This window comes from Dasypus novemcinctus, chromosome 16 (assembly GCF_030445035.2).
Source record: "Dasypus novemcinctus isolate mDasNov1 chromosome 16, mDasNov1.1.hap2, whole genome shotgun sequence".
Taxonomy (NCBI): domain Eukaryota; kingdom Metazoa; phylum Chordata; class Mammalia; order Cingulata; family Dasypodidae; genus Dasypus; species Dasypus novemcinctus.
The window spans coordinates 48,896,975-48,912,871 of record NC_080688.1 but is presented as its reverse complement, the minus strand read 5'-3'; the positions used below and the strand labels follow the sequence as shown (position 1 = coordinate 48,912,871).

General features: G+C 36.1%; 1 protein-coding gene across 1 annotated transcript in view; it reads left to right on the top strand.

Moving 5' to 3' along the window:
• The window catches only part of CCDC178 (coiled-coil domain containing 178), a 530,711-nt gene that overhangs the window by 156,740 nt on the left and 358,074 nt on the right, over nt 1-15,897 (top strand). The window contains exon 11 of the mRNA XM_004479016.3: nt 1,699-1,852. Within this exon, the coding sequence (XP_004479073.2) occupies nt 1,699-1,852 (154 nt within the window). The remainder of the gene's footprint in view (nt 1-1,698; nt 1,853-15,897) is intronic.

Sequence of the window (15,897 nt, the reverse complement as noted above, 5' to 3'; positions counted from 1 at the left end):
TACATGACTCCTCGGCCCCCTCCCAACCAGAGGTGGGGCTGAAGCCTCGGAGGGCAGAAGACTGATGTGCGTCAAAGAAACTGGTTCCTTCTGATACTGAGAGTTTCAGTCAGCCCGGCTTCCCCTCAGGCTGGGGGTGGAGTCAGAATGGTGGCTACTGGCCTCTTTCTAACTTGGGCTGGTTCTCACCCCAGGTCTTCCCAGGGTTATCTCTTAGCCAGCCAAATCTACCAATCAGTAGTCGAAATCAGCAGCCAACCATCCCCTTCTCCCCTGTTTCTGGGAAATGGAGCTTCCAATTCCCGTTACAGAGCTGATCCTGGGGTAGCTCATGCTGCCAGAGCAGGACAATCACCAGCCCCTGTGGCTTGGCCAGTAATCTCCCGGAGAGGCTGGGGCAGGTCCCTGCAGCTTCCTCCCTGCTGGATGGTGGTCCTGGGGCCTAGGCTAGACCTGCAATATGATCTGGATGGGGAGAAAACAGTCCCCAACAGCACTAGGAATTTCAGTCTGTCCCGCTTCCCCTCATGCCAGGCATGGAGTTAAGCCTCTTTTTGACCTGGACAGGCTTAAACCTTAACTGTTCTCAGGATCATACTGTAACCCACTGAATTTCCTCATCAGTAGCTGAAATTGGTGCCCAACCGTATCTTTCTCCTTCATTTTGGGGAAGTGGAGCTTTCAATTCCAGCCATGGAACAGCTCCCGAGGCGGCTTGTGCCTCCAGTGGAGGATGGGCACTGGCCTCTCTGGTGTGGAGAGCTCTACTTACGAGTCTTCTCTGCAGATGGGCAGTCTCCTTCCACTGCCCCAAGGATGACACAGGATGCTCTTCTGGTCTCCCAGAGCCCCCAAACAGGTGCTTCAGCTAGCTCCAGAGAGCTTTGGGTGTTTGCTAGCTGCCCGGGAGCAGGAGCTGACTCTAGGAGCTACTTACTGTGTTGCCATCTTGCTGGTTCTCGTCTATTTTCTTTGATTTGTTTATGGTATCTTTAAAACATTTGGGTTTTCTGTATTATTACTGATATTTTATGAAAATGATGATTTTTATCATTTTCTCACTGTGCTTTTTTCATAAATTCAATTACAATACCATTGCCTAAAGAGACTGTTGTATTTGGAATTATGCAATTTACTTACTACCACTGGTCTCTTTCATGGTGGATCACAGAGAAATAAATAACTCCATAGTAATTCTTTCTCTTCAATTATTTTCTTGGGCTTTAGTGTTCTCCATTTTACCCCTAATACTATGGGGAGACACAACAGTAAACCAGGTCTGTAATAACTTGGTCTCTCCACCTCTACCTCCTCTTTTCTTCTTTTTGTTATTTCTTTTTACCCCTAACTTTCTATCCTTGACAACAATCAACCCCTGAAACAAAGGTGATTAAGTATCTCACCTGGAATCAAAAGCTGGTTTATTAGGAACACCAACTTCTCATCATTTAAAGATTTTTTTTTCTCAATTCGTTTCCTTTGAAAATATAAATACTACTGGTGAATTCTTCTCTTCATGATTTACTTGATAGTTAAGTGGTACTTTTCAGAAATTGGGGAGTTAGTTTGGGATGGGAGAAAATTTAGGAGTACATAAATTTAATTGACTCATTCTATTAAGTCAAAACTAATTTAAACATAATTTTAAATATAGTTTTCTTTTTAATGTGGATAAAATCAACCGTGTTTTTCTCTTAGGAAAGAAATAGAGAAAATAAAAAATACATATATTCACTACTGTTCATCAATAAATGATGTTAATGATACTATTGAGGAAAATAAAGAGGCAGTGACTGTAGCATTGAATAAAACACAGTCAACAACAAATGAAGTATCGTCTTTGTCAAGAATGGTGAGTTTTTCATATTTAAAAATAAAAAATAATGAATTTTAGTTTTGAGCCATGAATATTAAATCTTTCTGCCTGTCAATAATTAAATAGTAGTTAGCCAATTTTCTGTCTCTGTTAGTTTTCTAGTGCTGCCATACCAAATTACCACAATTACTAACTTGAAACAACTCCCACTTATTGTCTCAAATTTCCTTTGTGTTGGAAGTCTGGATACACATGACTTAGCTGATTCTTCTGTGCTACCTCTTAGAAGACTAAAATCAAGTTGTCAGGAGACCTAAATTCCTTTCTGGAGAATCAGTGATGAATCTGCTTTTAAGGTCATTCAGATTGTTGGTCAAATTTATTCCTAGAAATTATAGAATTAAAGTCCTGGGTTCCCTTGACTGGCTGTCAGTCAGAGATCATTCTCAACCTCTATAGGCTGCCCTCATTCCCTGACTCATGGCTTCCTTTATAAAACCAGCAATGGCAAGTTGAGTCCTTCTTAGGCATTGACTCTCTCTGACCTGGTTATTCAATTGTATCTCACTATGATTTTTCATTAATCCATAATGATTAACAAGATTGAACAAGTTTCAGTGTTTTGGGGGAGCATTGTATGAAAAAACCTGCCCATACCTTCCTCTCATAAACTGGTTTTTATTGTCTTTTTATTGATTGGTAGGAATTTGTGGTATATTTTGTATACCAAACCTTTTTAAGTCATATATATTAAAAATGTCTTTCGGTCTTCTTTTCATTTATTTTGATATTTCCTGACAAAGAGAACTTTCTATTTTAATGCATTAAATGTTAAAAATATTTGAACTTTGTACTTTCTGAACTTGTTGAAGAATATTTTTTCCTACCCCAAGGTCATAAAATTATTATCCCATATTTTATTCTAAATGTATTCGAATCTTGCTTTTCATATTTAAGTGATTAGTCAATATGAGATTAATGTATGGGTATGGTATGAGGTAAGATTCCAGTTACATTATTTCTGTATAGAAAACATTGTTTACATATGAATTATTGAGGTGTTTTTTTCTTTATATATTAATTTTCATTGCCAACACTGTTAACATATCAGGCTTCCATATTTGTGTGTCTCTTTTTTTTGTTCTCTTTCTAATTTGTTGGTCTTCTTAGTCATCTTTACCTCAATAAACCATGTTTACATTGGTAAATTTCTATAATAAGTCTGGGTTATCTATGATGATGAATGTCCCCAACCTAATACTTCCTTAGGAATTTTAGGCTAATCTTGGCCCCCACTGTCCCATATAAATTTTAGCATTATCTTGTTAATTCCTCTCAGTAACTTTGTTGGAATTGCATTCACTTATGGATGATTTGCAGGCAAAATGAAATATTTATGATAGGGATCCCTAACCATAAACATCATCTATCTCTCCATTTATTTAGGTGTTCTTTCTAAACTGAACTTTCACCAGCTACCCTGGAACTTTGTAGAAGCAAATTCCTTCTTTGCAAATTTAACCTGTGGCCACTCTTGGACAAATTAATACTTTCCTCCCTGTAGGTGTTTACAGTTATCTTTGTCTAATAGATTTAATGCAATTCTTATATGTTCATAAATGTGGCCTATATGGCAGAAACTGTTTAAAATTTGTTAAGATTTAATTTGTGTTGTAATATATAGGCAATCTGCATAAGTATTCCATTTAGAAAAAGTGCACTCTCTGATTTGGCAATACAGTTCTCAATAGGTTAATTTTGTTACTTGTGTTAGTTATTTTATTTAAATCTTACATATTTCTGATTTATTTTCTTACTGATCTATCAATTACTCTAGGAATAGTGTCAAAATACCTTAGTATGATAGTAGATATCTCCACTTTCTTTTCCTATTTCCTATGCAATTTTTGCTTATAATGAGAAAGTTTTAGATGAAGATACGTTTAGAATGTTTATAATTGAGTATTTTTCTCATTCTATTTTTTTGTTCACAAATTTGAAAGTAATAAACTATTTCTAGAATTTTGGGAATGCATATTTTATACCCCAGAGGCATAATCAGCATCATGTCTTCTTCCTGAACAGTTTAAAGACCTTATGATCCTTTCCTGACATGTAGTCTATCTTTCCATCATTTTATGCCTATCTAATTTTTAAGCCCTGTATATTAGATATTTTATCATTAATTTATACAATAAATGCTTGTTTATATATTTTTTTCAAAATTGACATTTTCTACACAATTTTTCTTGTCAAACTTTCCAACTAGAATTTTTTTCTTGTTTCTAAAGTATATGTTTTCAAGCATCTTTATTGAGATTCAACTGACAGTAAGTTCTCAAATTTTGTTTCTGTTAAATTGTCTTAATTTTGTCCTCATTCATGGAATGTAGGGAAAGTGCACTAGAGTTAATATGGAAGTGACTTACATGGCTGTAGAGGCAATCAGGAAGGATCCAAAATAAAAAACTGGGCTGTAGTGCCAGAGGGGATGAGATGGGATCAAAGATTTGGGAGAAATTGATCTTTAATAGATTGTAATACCAGTCTCTGTAATTTGCCCTTACTTATTTCTCCAGCCTCTCTCTTTGCTGTCCCTTTCCTTCTCACTCACTACTCTAGCCAAATGGAACTACTTGAGGACCCTAGAATGTGTCATGTGATGTCTTTCTTCCACCTGTTCATAAGTCCTGTTTCCTCTAATTATAAAGTCAGGACTAAACTCTGCTCCTCACTTCAACCTTCCCATTATCTGGCTGAATCTTCTTGCTTTAAACCTCAGCTTGTATGGAGGAAAATCCTCAGTGCAATCATGACTTCCTTTGCTCTGCTTTGATTTACCTTCTAGTAACTTGCACAGTGTGTGTGTCTTATTGGTCACTCAATAAATGCTTGTTCAATAAGTGAGTGAATGGAAAGGAAGGAGAGGGGAGGGGAAAGGACAGAAGGAGAGAGCAGGGGAGGGGAAGGGAAAGGAAGACAAGGGAGAAAGAAAAGAAAAACAGATGGGGGAAATCCTGCTTTTTTTGAGCCTGAAAAGAACTTGATGAGGTGGAATGTATATATTCAAATAATCTCTAAATGATTTAAAAAAAATTATTCAACTTTCCAAAACGAATAATTCTTTGTCAGGTATTACTATAAGTACTAGGGAAGAAGAACACAACTTTTATATTACTACTAATAAACTATTTTTGAGAGGGAAAATGTCATTGACTGAATCTACAATCACTTTGTAAAATTTCTTTGATCAACTCTAAAATGGCAAGACTATTCCTCACTAATTTGATGTAAAAAATGTTACTTTTGATGAGAAAGTGTGACTATATTAGTAAGAATAACAAAATTTTTCAATTATAGAAATAATTTGAGGGACCATCATACTTTATACGGAAGATGAGGACATGATGATGTTTATTACATATTAATATTTTTTGTATTTTGCTAATTATAAAAACCTTTAAGCTAGATTTTCAAAGAGTGCATGTTAGGCACTCAATTAAAATCAATGATGTGCCTCATTTCCATGCTTTATTTTTTGGTATGCAATTGAAACTTCTAGTTCAAGAGAAAAATGAAAGATTTGTGCTGCCTAATTGGACATACAACCTAACTGATTTTTTAAAATTTCAAGCATATCATGATTCCGATTAAGAGTCTTTAACTCATTAATGTACACTTGTCTCTAATATGTATTGTCATTGGATATATGAAAACACATTTTCCCTCTTCTTTGCTACAAACAATGTCTTTTATAAAACAACTTGGAATTATTTTTAAGTACTTTAAAAATAATATGAATTTTAAATTCATTTAAATTTAACTACAACCAAAGTTTTAGGACTATGAAATGAATATTGTTTCATTTCACAATATGCATATGTGTGGCTTGGATAAAATTAGGTAAAATATATAAAAATAGATATGTATAATATTTATGCTATTATGAGATTTCAATCCTTATGTATATATATCATTGTGTGACATGAATATTAAATATTAAATAACTATGAAGTTGGCTTTCATTTTTTCCTTTCTCTTATTTTAAAGGATTGTTAAATTTTATCTAAATGTTGATTTCAAATATATGCTCAATATCATTATAAATAATTTTTAATAAAGTCAGGTATAAAAACCATTTATTAGAAATAGATGTTGGCTTATGCAATATTCTTTTTGAACATCTGCGCAGATGATTTTAGATTTTCTTATTTGACCTTTTAAAAGATGTTCTATATTAATAGTTTTCAAAGTATTAAACCATTTAAAAATTCTTCGGATGAACCCTTCTTCGTTATGGTTTATTGTTCTTTTAATTTACTGCTGAATTTGATTTGCAAGTATTTTATTTAGGATTTCGCATCCATATTCATAAGTAAATCTTTATTCAGTGCTTTTAATTTGTTCTATATTTGATAGATTTTGTAATCAAGATTATGCTACCTTCATAAAATGAATTTTGAAGCTTTTCTTTTCTCATTACCTGGAGAAATTAACATAGATGTAAATAATTTTTAAAAAATGTTTTATAGAAAAAAAATTGATGAAAACAAAGGTTTTTGCCTGAATTACTGTTTTACTCTTGATGGGCTTTTTTCATGGGTTTTATTTCATCACGTGATTGGTCTTATCAGTTTATATGTTTATTCTTAAGAAAATTAGCAATTTTTTAGTGTCCCAGGATATCACACAAATGGATTAAGAGTTTCAAATGTATTGTTATATTATGATTATAGAATGCTCTCTTACAATTTTGCTTGTCTCTTCTTTCTAGTTGTATATATTATTTTTACTTTTTAAAGTCAGATTTGCCCATTTTATAAATTGAATATTTTTAAAAATTGAGGTGGCTCCTGGATTAATTTAACAATTCTACAATTTTCTGATATCTAACACATTAAGCTTTTGTATTTATAATTTTCTGCTTCTTCTTTGTACTTCAATTTTTGGATGGCACAGATACTTAATGCACATTCCTTAAAGTTTAGAATACACTCATGCCAAAAGAAAATGTCAATCTATAACCTGACCTCCCAGATGTAGACACTGTTAACATTTTGTTGTACACAAATACACAGGACTTATAATATATTTATAAAAATTATATTATAATAATCAGAGAGTAACAATCAGTAGTATCTTCTCCTCGTAGTATATAAAAGCCTATTTCAACATCATATTGTATTTTAAAATATGTTAATGACTTGACCAATCACATTAAGGATGTTTTCAGTTTTTAAGTATTGCAAACAAAGCTATGATAAATATCCCTAAAACTTTTTAATATACACATAACTATTTTAGCAAGATGATATTTTGATGCTAAGGAAAGTGAAACTATCGTTTAGTGCCAGAAACTCTAGTAAGAATCACATGCCTTATATTTCTACCAAGTCTTAAATTATTTGCTGCATTTTCACATTTCCCCAAGTTCTTAAAAAAATTTTTTCCCTCAACTCATTGAAATGACAGTATTTTCACTATTTCAACATATTGGCTTCCATGTCATTAATCCTGGGTATTTATACAGATGGTCCCATTATCTACTGGAACTGCTTAACAATTTAAAAGCTGAATTTATACTGTTTTCACTTTTTACAATTTCATGACTTTAGATATTGTTGATATTAGCACTGTTTCTTTGACTTTAAAAGAATTTGAGGCTATCACTTTAAATATAACTAAACTGCATAATGACTTTTTGTGATTATATTGTTTAAAAATATTTTTAAAATTGTTTTCCTTTTCCTCATTACTATTTTCCTTGTTTTTCAATGCAATTTGTGATTTAGCTAACTTAATACTTATTACTTATAATAAGTAATTTTCTAAGTAGTACAGAGTTGCGATTATCTATATTGTAAGAAATTTCAGAAATTTTATGATTCTTTTTTTTTTTTTTTAATTTTTTTATTTTTTATTGACTTTGTAATAATATTACATTAAAAATATATATGTGAGGTCCCATTCAACCCCACCCCCCCACCCCCCCTCTCCCCCCCCCCCCAACAACACTCGTTCCCATCATCATGACACATCCATTGGATTTGGTAAGTACATCTTTGGGCACCTCTGCACCTCATATACATTGGTTCACATCATGGCCCATACTCTCCTCTATTCCATCATGTAGGCCCTGTGAGGATTTACAATGTCCGGTGATTACCTCTGAAGCACCATCCAGGGCAGCTCCATGTCCCGAAGACGCCTCCACCTCTCATCTCTTCCTGCCTTTCCCCATACCCTTTGTCCATTATGTCCACTTTTCCCAATCCAATGCCACCTCTTCTATGTGGACACTGGATTGGTTGTGTCCATTGCACCTTTATGTCAAGAGGAGGCTCAGATTCCACCTGGATGCTGGATGCAATCCTCCCATTTTCAGTTGTAATCACTCTAGGCTCCATGGTGTGGTGGTTGTCCTTCTTCACCTCCATCTTAGCTGAGTGTGGTAAGTCCAATAAATCAGATTGTAGGTGCTGGAGTCTGTTGAGGCTCAGGACCTGGCTATCACATTGTCAGTCCAGAGATTCAAATCCCCTAAATATATCTTAAACCCCAACATTAACTGCACCTCCAGCACATTAGCATGAAAGTCTTATGAAGGGAGATCCCATCTGAGTCCAGATTCATCACACATAAACACCATTTCCAAAGAGGGGCCATCTGCCCTGGTAGTTAACCCCATCGGCCATGACCATAACTCCCATGGGTCTCTTTAGCCCTCAAAGGAACCAATATCTGGGGGTTGTATCTGCTTTATCTGTCTCTCTGACTCTGCTCAGTTGTGCATGAGGGCAAACCTTCTGCCAGCCTCCAGACTCTTTTTTAGAAACTCGTAGCCATATAAACTCATTTCTCCTTTCCATTTCCCCCTTACTTTAGGTCAAACAGCATTTTAAAGTCATGGTATTTTATGTAGACATGGATATTCTGCTGATCCGCATTGAACCTTCCGTATAAGGTCATTTTCCAGTTGCATCATCAGTTGGTAGTTGATAGTGGTCCCTCGTTGCCAGGGAGGCTCATCCCCGGGTGTCATGTCCCACGCTGGGGGGAAGGCATTGCATTTACATGCTGAGTTTGGCTTCGAGACTGGCCACATTTGAGTAACATGAAGGCTGACAGAAGGAAATTCCCAGGCACAAAGTTGCTCTAGGCCTTGTTATTATTTTGGGTTTATCAGCTCACAAGCATAGTCATTAGTATCAGGGGCTCACTGTTGAACCCTCACTCCCTCCCGGTCCCCACCACTGTACCTGGGAGACTGTCGCTGCTCCCCTAGGGACCACGACAGAGCACCACTGGCCAGGAACCCAGTACCCCCCCTACTGTGGTTTTTAATTGTTGCCACTATGAGTATATCCAAACATTACCATGCACCCTGGACATATGTTCTGTACAGCTCCCTGTCAGTCATATATCACCTGTCATTGGTATCCCATACCAGTATCCCTCCATTGCCATTGTTGAAACACTCTGTGATCCAGAACTCCCCGAAATTTGAAGCCCAATATAATGTCATGGTCCCTTACTAGGGAATGGCATATAGCGATGAGTTTAAAGGATAGATAAAGAACTTGGATAAAGTTAGATAAAGAACTTAGATAAAGAATGTTGACTTGAAAAAATTCCACATCCTATTTTTTTTTCCCCCCCCCCCCCCCTAATTATTCAGCTTTTCTTCACAGGAGTCCTAGACCACAGCAATGTATATATATAATATACAGCACTCCCACACATCCACCAGAAAACCTTTTCTCTTCCATAGTGATACTCTTACGCCCTATTCATATCATATTTACTTAAAGTGATGTACAGAGTCTGAGACATTAGCTTTCTAACAAGGTGACATCTGTGTTTACATTATGGTGCATACTTTAGGATACACAGTTCTTTACATTTTTAGTTATCCTATGTTTTACATTATGGTTTACATTATCAGTCTGTCATCTCCTATATGTTATGGTGTAATATTACATGTTTTATATCCATCCTTGTGTACTCTCAAGAAACTCCTCTCTTACCCCCCATTTACTTTGGTTCCACACATTTAACGTCCATTTTCCCTTCCATCTTGGTGCCCTCAGTGATAGCCAACCTCCGTTTCCTGAGGAGCCACTTCCAGAGATAGATGGAATAGTGTTCAGGGCCTAACTTGCTCAACTGCCCCAATGCCCTGGGAGCCACCCTTTCTCTTGAGGGATACAGTTCCCTCTATTGGATGGCATTAGTCCTCCCCAGGATGTGGGTCCACCCCCACTCTCACTACTTGGGTTTCTACCCCATGGTGTCACCCACTCTGGCAGAATGAGCATTTAGACATTCCCCAGGAGCCCGTCCTGCATCAGACCCTCCCCTCCGAGCATTCTAAACAGGTAACCCTCTTTATTATATTTTGATATGATTTTCTCGGCATTTTACTCTCCACCAACACCTGACCCTCTCCTGGTTCGTATGCTACCCCTCCCTCCCCCCACTTTTGGGCAACGTTACCCACCCGTCCCTCCCCAGCCACCCTCAAACCCGCAAAGCCCCAAGCAAAGGCAACCCCTTGCCCCCCTTTTATCTCTTCTTTGTGTTCATACTTACCACCATCTCGTCTTAAATTCCACCCCTGCAGACATCGGCTCATATCCTTCCTCCACCCTCCGATTTCCTGCAAGCCTATCGTTCAGTCTCTTGCTATCTAGGGCAGCTTGTTTATTTCATATCATTGAGGTCATGTAGTATTTGTCCTTCAATGTCTGGGTTGCTTCACTCAACATAAGGTTCTCAAGATTCATCCATGTTATCACATGTGTTTGTAGTGTGTTTGTTCTTACAGCCGAGTAGTATTCCATTGTGTGTATATACCACATTTTATTGATCCACTCGTCTGTTGATGGGCATTTGGGTTGATTCCAACTTTTGGCAATAGTGAACAATGCTGCTATGAACATTGGTGTACATATATTGGTTTGTGTTCTTGTTTTCAGTTCTGCTGGGTATATTCCCAGCAGTGGTATTGCTGGGTCATATGGCAAATCTATGGCTAGTTTTTTGAGAAACCGCCATACTGTTCTCCAGAATGGTTGGATCCTTCTGCATTCCCACCAGCAGTGGATGAGTGTTCCCCTTCCTTCACATCCTCTCCAGCACTTGTATTCTTCTGTTTTTTTCATAGCTGCCAATCTTATGGGTGTAAGATGGTATCTCATTGTGGTTTTGATTTGCATTTCCCTGATAGCTAGAGATTTGGAACATTTTTTCATGTGCTTTCTTGCCATTTGTATTTCTTCTTCGGAGAAGTGTCTGTTTAAGTCTTTTTCCCATTTTTTAAATGGATTGTTTATCTTTTTATTTTCAAGATGTAGGAGTTCTTTATATATGCAAGTTATAAATTTCTTATCAGATATATGATTGCCAAATATTTTCTCCCACTGTGTGGGCTCCCTTTTTACTTTCTTGACAAACTCCTTTGAGGTGCAGAAGGCTTTAATTTTGAGGAAGTCCCATTTATCTATTAGTTCTTTTGCTGCTCGTGCTTTTGGTGAGATATTCATAAATCCATTACCTATTACAAGGTCCTGTAGATGTTTCCCTACACTGCTTTCTAAGGTTTTTATGGTCTTGGCTTTTATATTTAGGTCTTTGATCCATCTTGAGTTGATCTTTGTATAAGGTGTGAGATGGTAATCCTCTTTCATTCTTCTACATATGGCTATCCAGTTCTCCAGACACCATTTGTTGAATAGGCCACTCTCTCCCAGTTGAGAGGGTTTGGTGGCTTTATCGAATATTATGTGGTTGTATATGTGAGGTTCTATATCAGAGCTTTCAATTCGATTCCATTGGTCTATATGTCTCTCCTTATGCCAATACCATGCTGTTTTCACCACCGTAGCTTTAGAGTATGTTTTGAAGTCAGGTAGTGTGATTCCTCCAATTTCGTTTTTCTTTTTCAGTATGTCTTTGGCTATTCGGGGTCTCTTTCCTTTCCAAATAAATTTCATAGTTAGTTTTTCTAGTTCCTTAAAGAAGGCTGCATTGATTTTTATTGGGATGGCATTGAATGTGTAGATCACTTTTGGTAGGATAGACATCTTAATAATGTTCAGTCTTCCTATCCATGAACAAGGAATAGTCTTCCATTTATTTAGGTCTTCTTTGATTTCCTTGAACAATCTTGTATAGTTCTCAGTGTATAAGTTCTTTACCTCTTTAGTTAAATTTATTCCTAAGTATTTGATTTTTTTATTTACTATTGTGAATGGTATTTGTTTCTTGATTTCCTCCTGATCTTGCTCATTATTGGTGTACAGAAATGCTACTGATTTTTGCGCATTGATCTTATAACCTGCGACTTTACTAAACTCATTTATGAGTTCTAGAATCTTCGTTGTAGATCTCTCAGGGTTTTCTATGTATAGGATCATGTCATCTGCAAATAATGAAATTTTGACTTCTTCCTTTCCAATTTGAATGCCTTTTATTTCTGGTTCTTGCCTCAGTGCTCGAGCAAGTACTTCTAAGACAATGTTAAATAGGAGCGGCGACAGTGGGCATCCTTGTCTTGTTCCTGAGTTTAGAGGGAAGGAGTCTAGGATTTCTCCATTGTAAACAATATTGGCTTTAGGTTTTTCATATATACTCTTTATCATGTTCAAAAAATTTCCTTGTATTCCAATCATTTGGAGTGTTTTTATCAAGAAAGGGTGCTGTATTTTGTCAAATGCTTTTTCTGCATCAATAGATATAATCATGTGATTTTTTTCCTTCAATCTGTTTATATGGTGTATTACGTTGATTGATTTTCTTATGTTGAACCATCCTTGCATACCTGGGATGAATCCCACTTGGTCGTGGTGTATAATTCGTTTAATGTGTTGTTGAATACGATTAGCAAGTATTTTGTTAAGTATTTTTGCGTCTAGGTTCATTAGAGAAATTGGTCTGTAATTTTCCTTTCTTGTGATGTCTTTGTTTGGCTTTGGTACTAGGGTAATGTTGGCATCATAGAAGGAGTTGGGTAATGTTCTTTCTGTTTCGATGATTTGGAATAGTTTCAGCAGGATTGGTGTCAGTTCTTTCCGGAATGTTTTATAGAATTCACCTGTGAAGCCATCTGGCCCTGGGCTCTTCTTAGTTGGGAGATTTTTAATAACTGATTCTATCTCTCTGCTTGTGATTGGTTTGTTAAGATCATCAATTTCTTCTTTTGTCAATATGGGCTGTTTATGTGTTTCTAGGAATTTGTCCATTTCCTCTAGATTGTCATTTTTGTTGGAATATAGTTTTTCAAAATATCCTCTTATGATAGTCTTTATTTCTGTGGGGTCAGTGGTGATATCGCCTTTCTCATTTCTTATTTTGTGTATTTGCATCTTCTCTCTTTTTTTCTTTGTTAGTGTTGCTAAAGGTTTGTCAATTTTGTTAATCTTCTCAAAAAACCAGCTCTTGGTCTTGTTTATCTGTTCAAGTGCTTTCTTATTTTCTATTTCATTTAGTTCTGCTCTTATCTTTGTTATTTCCTTCCTTCTTCTTCCTGTTGGGTTACTTTGTTGTTGTTTTTCTAATTCCTTCAAATGTGCAGTTAGTTCTTCAATTTTTGCTCTTTCTTCTTTTTTGATATATGAATTTATGGCTATAAACTTCCCTCTCAGTACTGCTTTTGCTGCATCCCATAAATTTTGGTATGTTGTGTTATCATTATCATTTGTTTCAAGGTAGTCATTGATTTCTTTTGAGATTTCCTCTTTGACCCACTGTTTTTCTAAGAGTGTGTTGTTTAATTTCCAAATCGTGGTGTGAAATCTGGGCTTCTTTCCCTTGCAAATCTCCAGCTTGACTCCACTGTGGTCAGAGATAATGTTTTGTATGATTTCAATCTTTCTGAATTCGTTCAGCCTTTCTTTGTGGCCTAGCATATGATCTATCTTGGAGAATGATCCATGTGTGCTTGAGAAAAATGTATATCCTGCTGTGTTTGGGTGTAGCGATCTATATATGTCTATTAGATCGAGCTCCTCTAATATACTATTCAGATGTTTTGTTTCTTTGGTGATTCTCTTTTGAGATGTTCTGTCCAGAGTTGATAGTGGTGTATTAAAATCCCCCACTATAATTGTAGATGTATCTATTCTTTCACTTAGTTTTTCCAGCGTTTGCCTGACGTATTTAGAGGCACCCTTGTTAGGGGCATAGATATTTATGATTGTTCGATCTTCTTGACAGATTTTCCCTTTGACTAAAATGTAGTATCCTTCTTTGTCTCTCACAATTGTTTCACATTTAAAGGCTATTTTGTCTGATATTAATATAGCTACTCCTGCCTTTTTTTGGTTATTGTTAGCTTGTATGATTGTTTTCCAGCCTTTCACTTTCAATCTCCATGCGTCTCTGGGTCTAAGATGTGTCTCTTGTAGACAGCATATGGATGGGTCATATTTCCTTATCCAGTGTCCCAATCTGAATCTTTTGATAGGTGAGTTTAATCCATTGACATTCAGTGTTATTACTATCAAGGAATTATTTGTGTTAGCCATATTTTGATTGGATTTGTGTTTGTCATATTTTGTTTGTATATTTTTTTTTGTCTTTTTTGTTGTTGTTGTTGTTCTTATACTCTCCTCCAACTTTGCCTTTCCTGTTTTTTCCTTTCTTCCTGCAGAACTCCCTTTAGAATTTCTTGAAGGAGAGGTTTCTTGTTGGTATACTCTTTCAGTTTCTGTTTGTCTGCGAATATTTTGAACTCTCCATCATGTTTGAATGCTAGTTTAGCTGGATAGAGTATTCTTGGTTGGAAATTTTTTTCCTTTAGTACCTTGACTATATCATACCACTGTCTTCTTGCCTCCATGGTTTCAGAAGAGAAATCAGCACTTAATCTAATTGAGCTTCCCTTGTATGTGATGGTTTTCTTTTCTCTTGCTGCTTTTAGGATTTTCTCTTTGTCTTGAGCATTGGATAATTTGACAAGTATATGTCTTGGGGTGGGCCTGTTGGGGTTTATGACTTGTGGAGTGCGCTGTGCTTCTTGGATATGTACATCTGTCTCTTTCAGTAGATTTGGGAAGTTTTCAGCCATTATTTCCTGCAACACTCTTTCTGACCCCTTTCCCTTCTCTTCACCTTCTGGAATGCCTATAATACGTATGTTTGAGCGTTTTGCATTGTCATTCAGGTCCCTAAATCCTAATTGGATTTTTTCTATCTTCTTATTGACCCCTTCTACTATCTGTTTGATTTCTGATGTACTGTCTTCCACATCACTAATTCTCTGCTCTGTCTCTTCTAGTCTGCTGATATTTGCTGCAAGTGTATTTTTGATTTCTTGAACTGTGGTGTTCATTCCCATCATATCTGTTATGTTTTTGCGTATGTCTGCAATTTCCCCTCCAAGTGATGTCTTCATGTTGTTAACCTCTTTCATTACTGCATCAAATTTATCGGTGATAAATGTTCTGAGATCTTTCATTGCTTGTGCCAAGTTTTGCTCCCCTTCGTGATTATTGGTTTGTTGATTGGATTCAGCCATGTTTTCCTGATTATTGGTTTGGTTCGTAGATTTTTGTTGCTTTCTGGTCATCTCTTTATTTTGACGAATTTAATCAGTTCCTTAGCTTCTTTGTCTGCTCTTGGAGGTTAATTAGTTGTTATTTTTGCACAGGTGTTATATCTTCTCTTTGTCACTTTTTTCTTCTTATTCTAGTTACTTGTTGTTGGTTAAGTTCACTTTAGAGGAAAGTATTAGTGTTGGGGAAAGGCAATTGTGTAAGCAAGGGAAAAGTGTAAAGTTGTATTGGTGATGTATGTTAATAAAGCAGGAATATGAGATCTGGAAGGATGGAGGTTAGATTCATGTAGATTGTATAGAGTTATAGCTGTAGGTAGAGTACCTTTTATGAAGTTGATGACTGAATTTGGGAGGAATATGGTATGAACTACACAGCTATTGTTTTCATGAGAGAGGGAAAAAGAAAAGAAAGGTAATAGTTTCAAGAGTGGATAATAGACAGAAAACAGAACAAAGGTATTAGAAATTAAGAGTTAGACACTTTGTGGATCAAAGAACGGGAGGTGGGGGGTGGAATATAGGA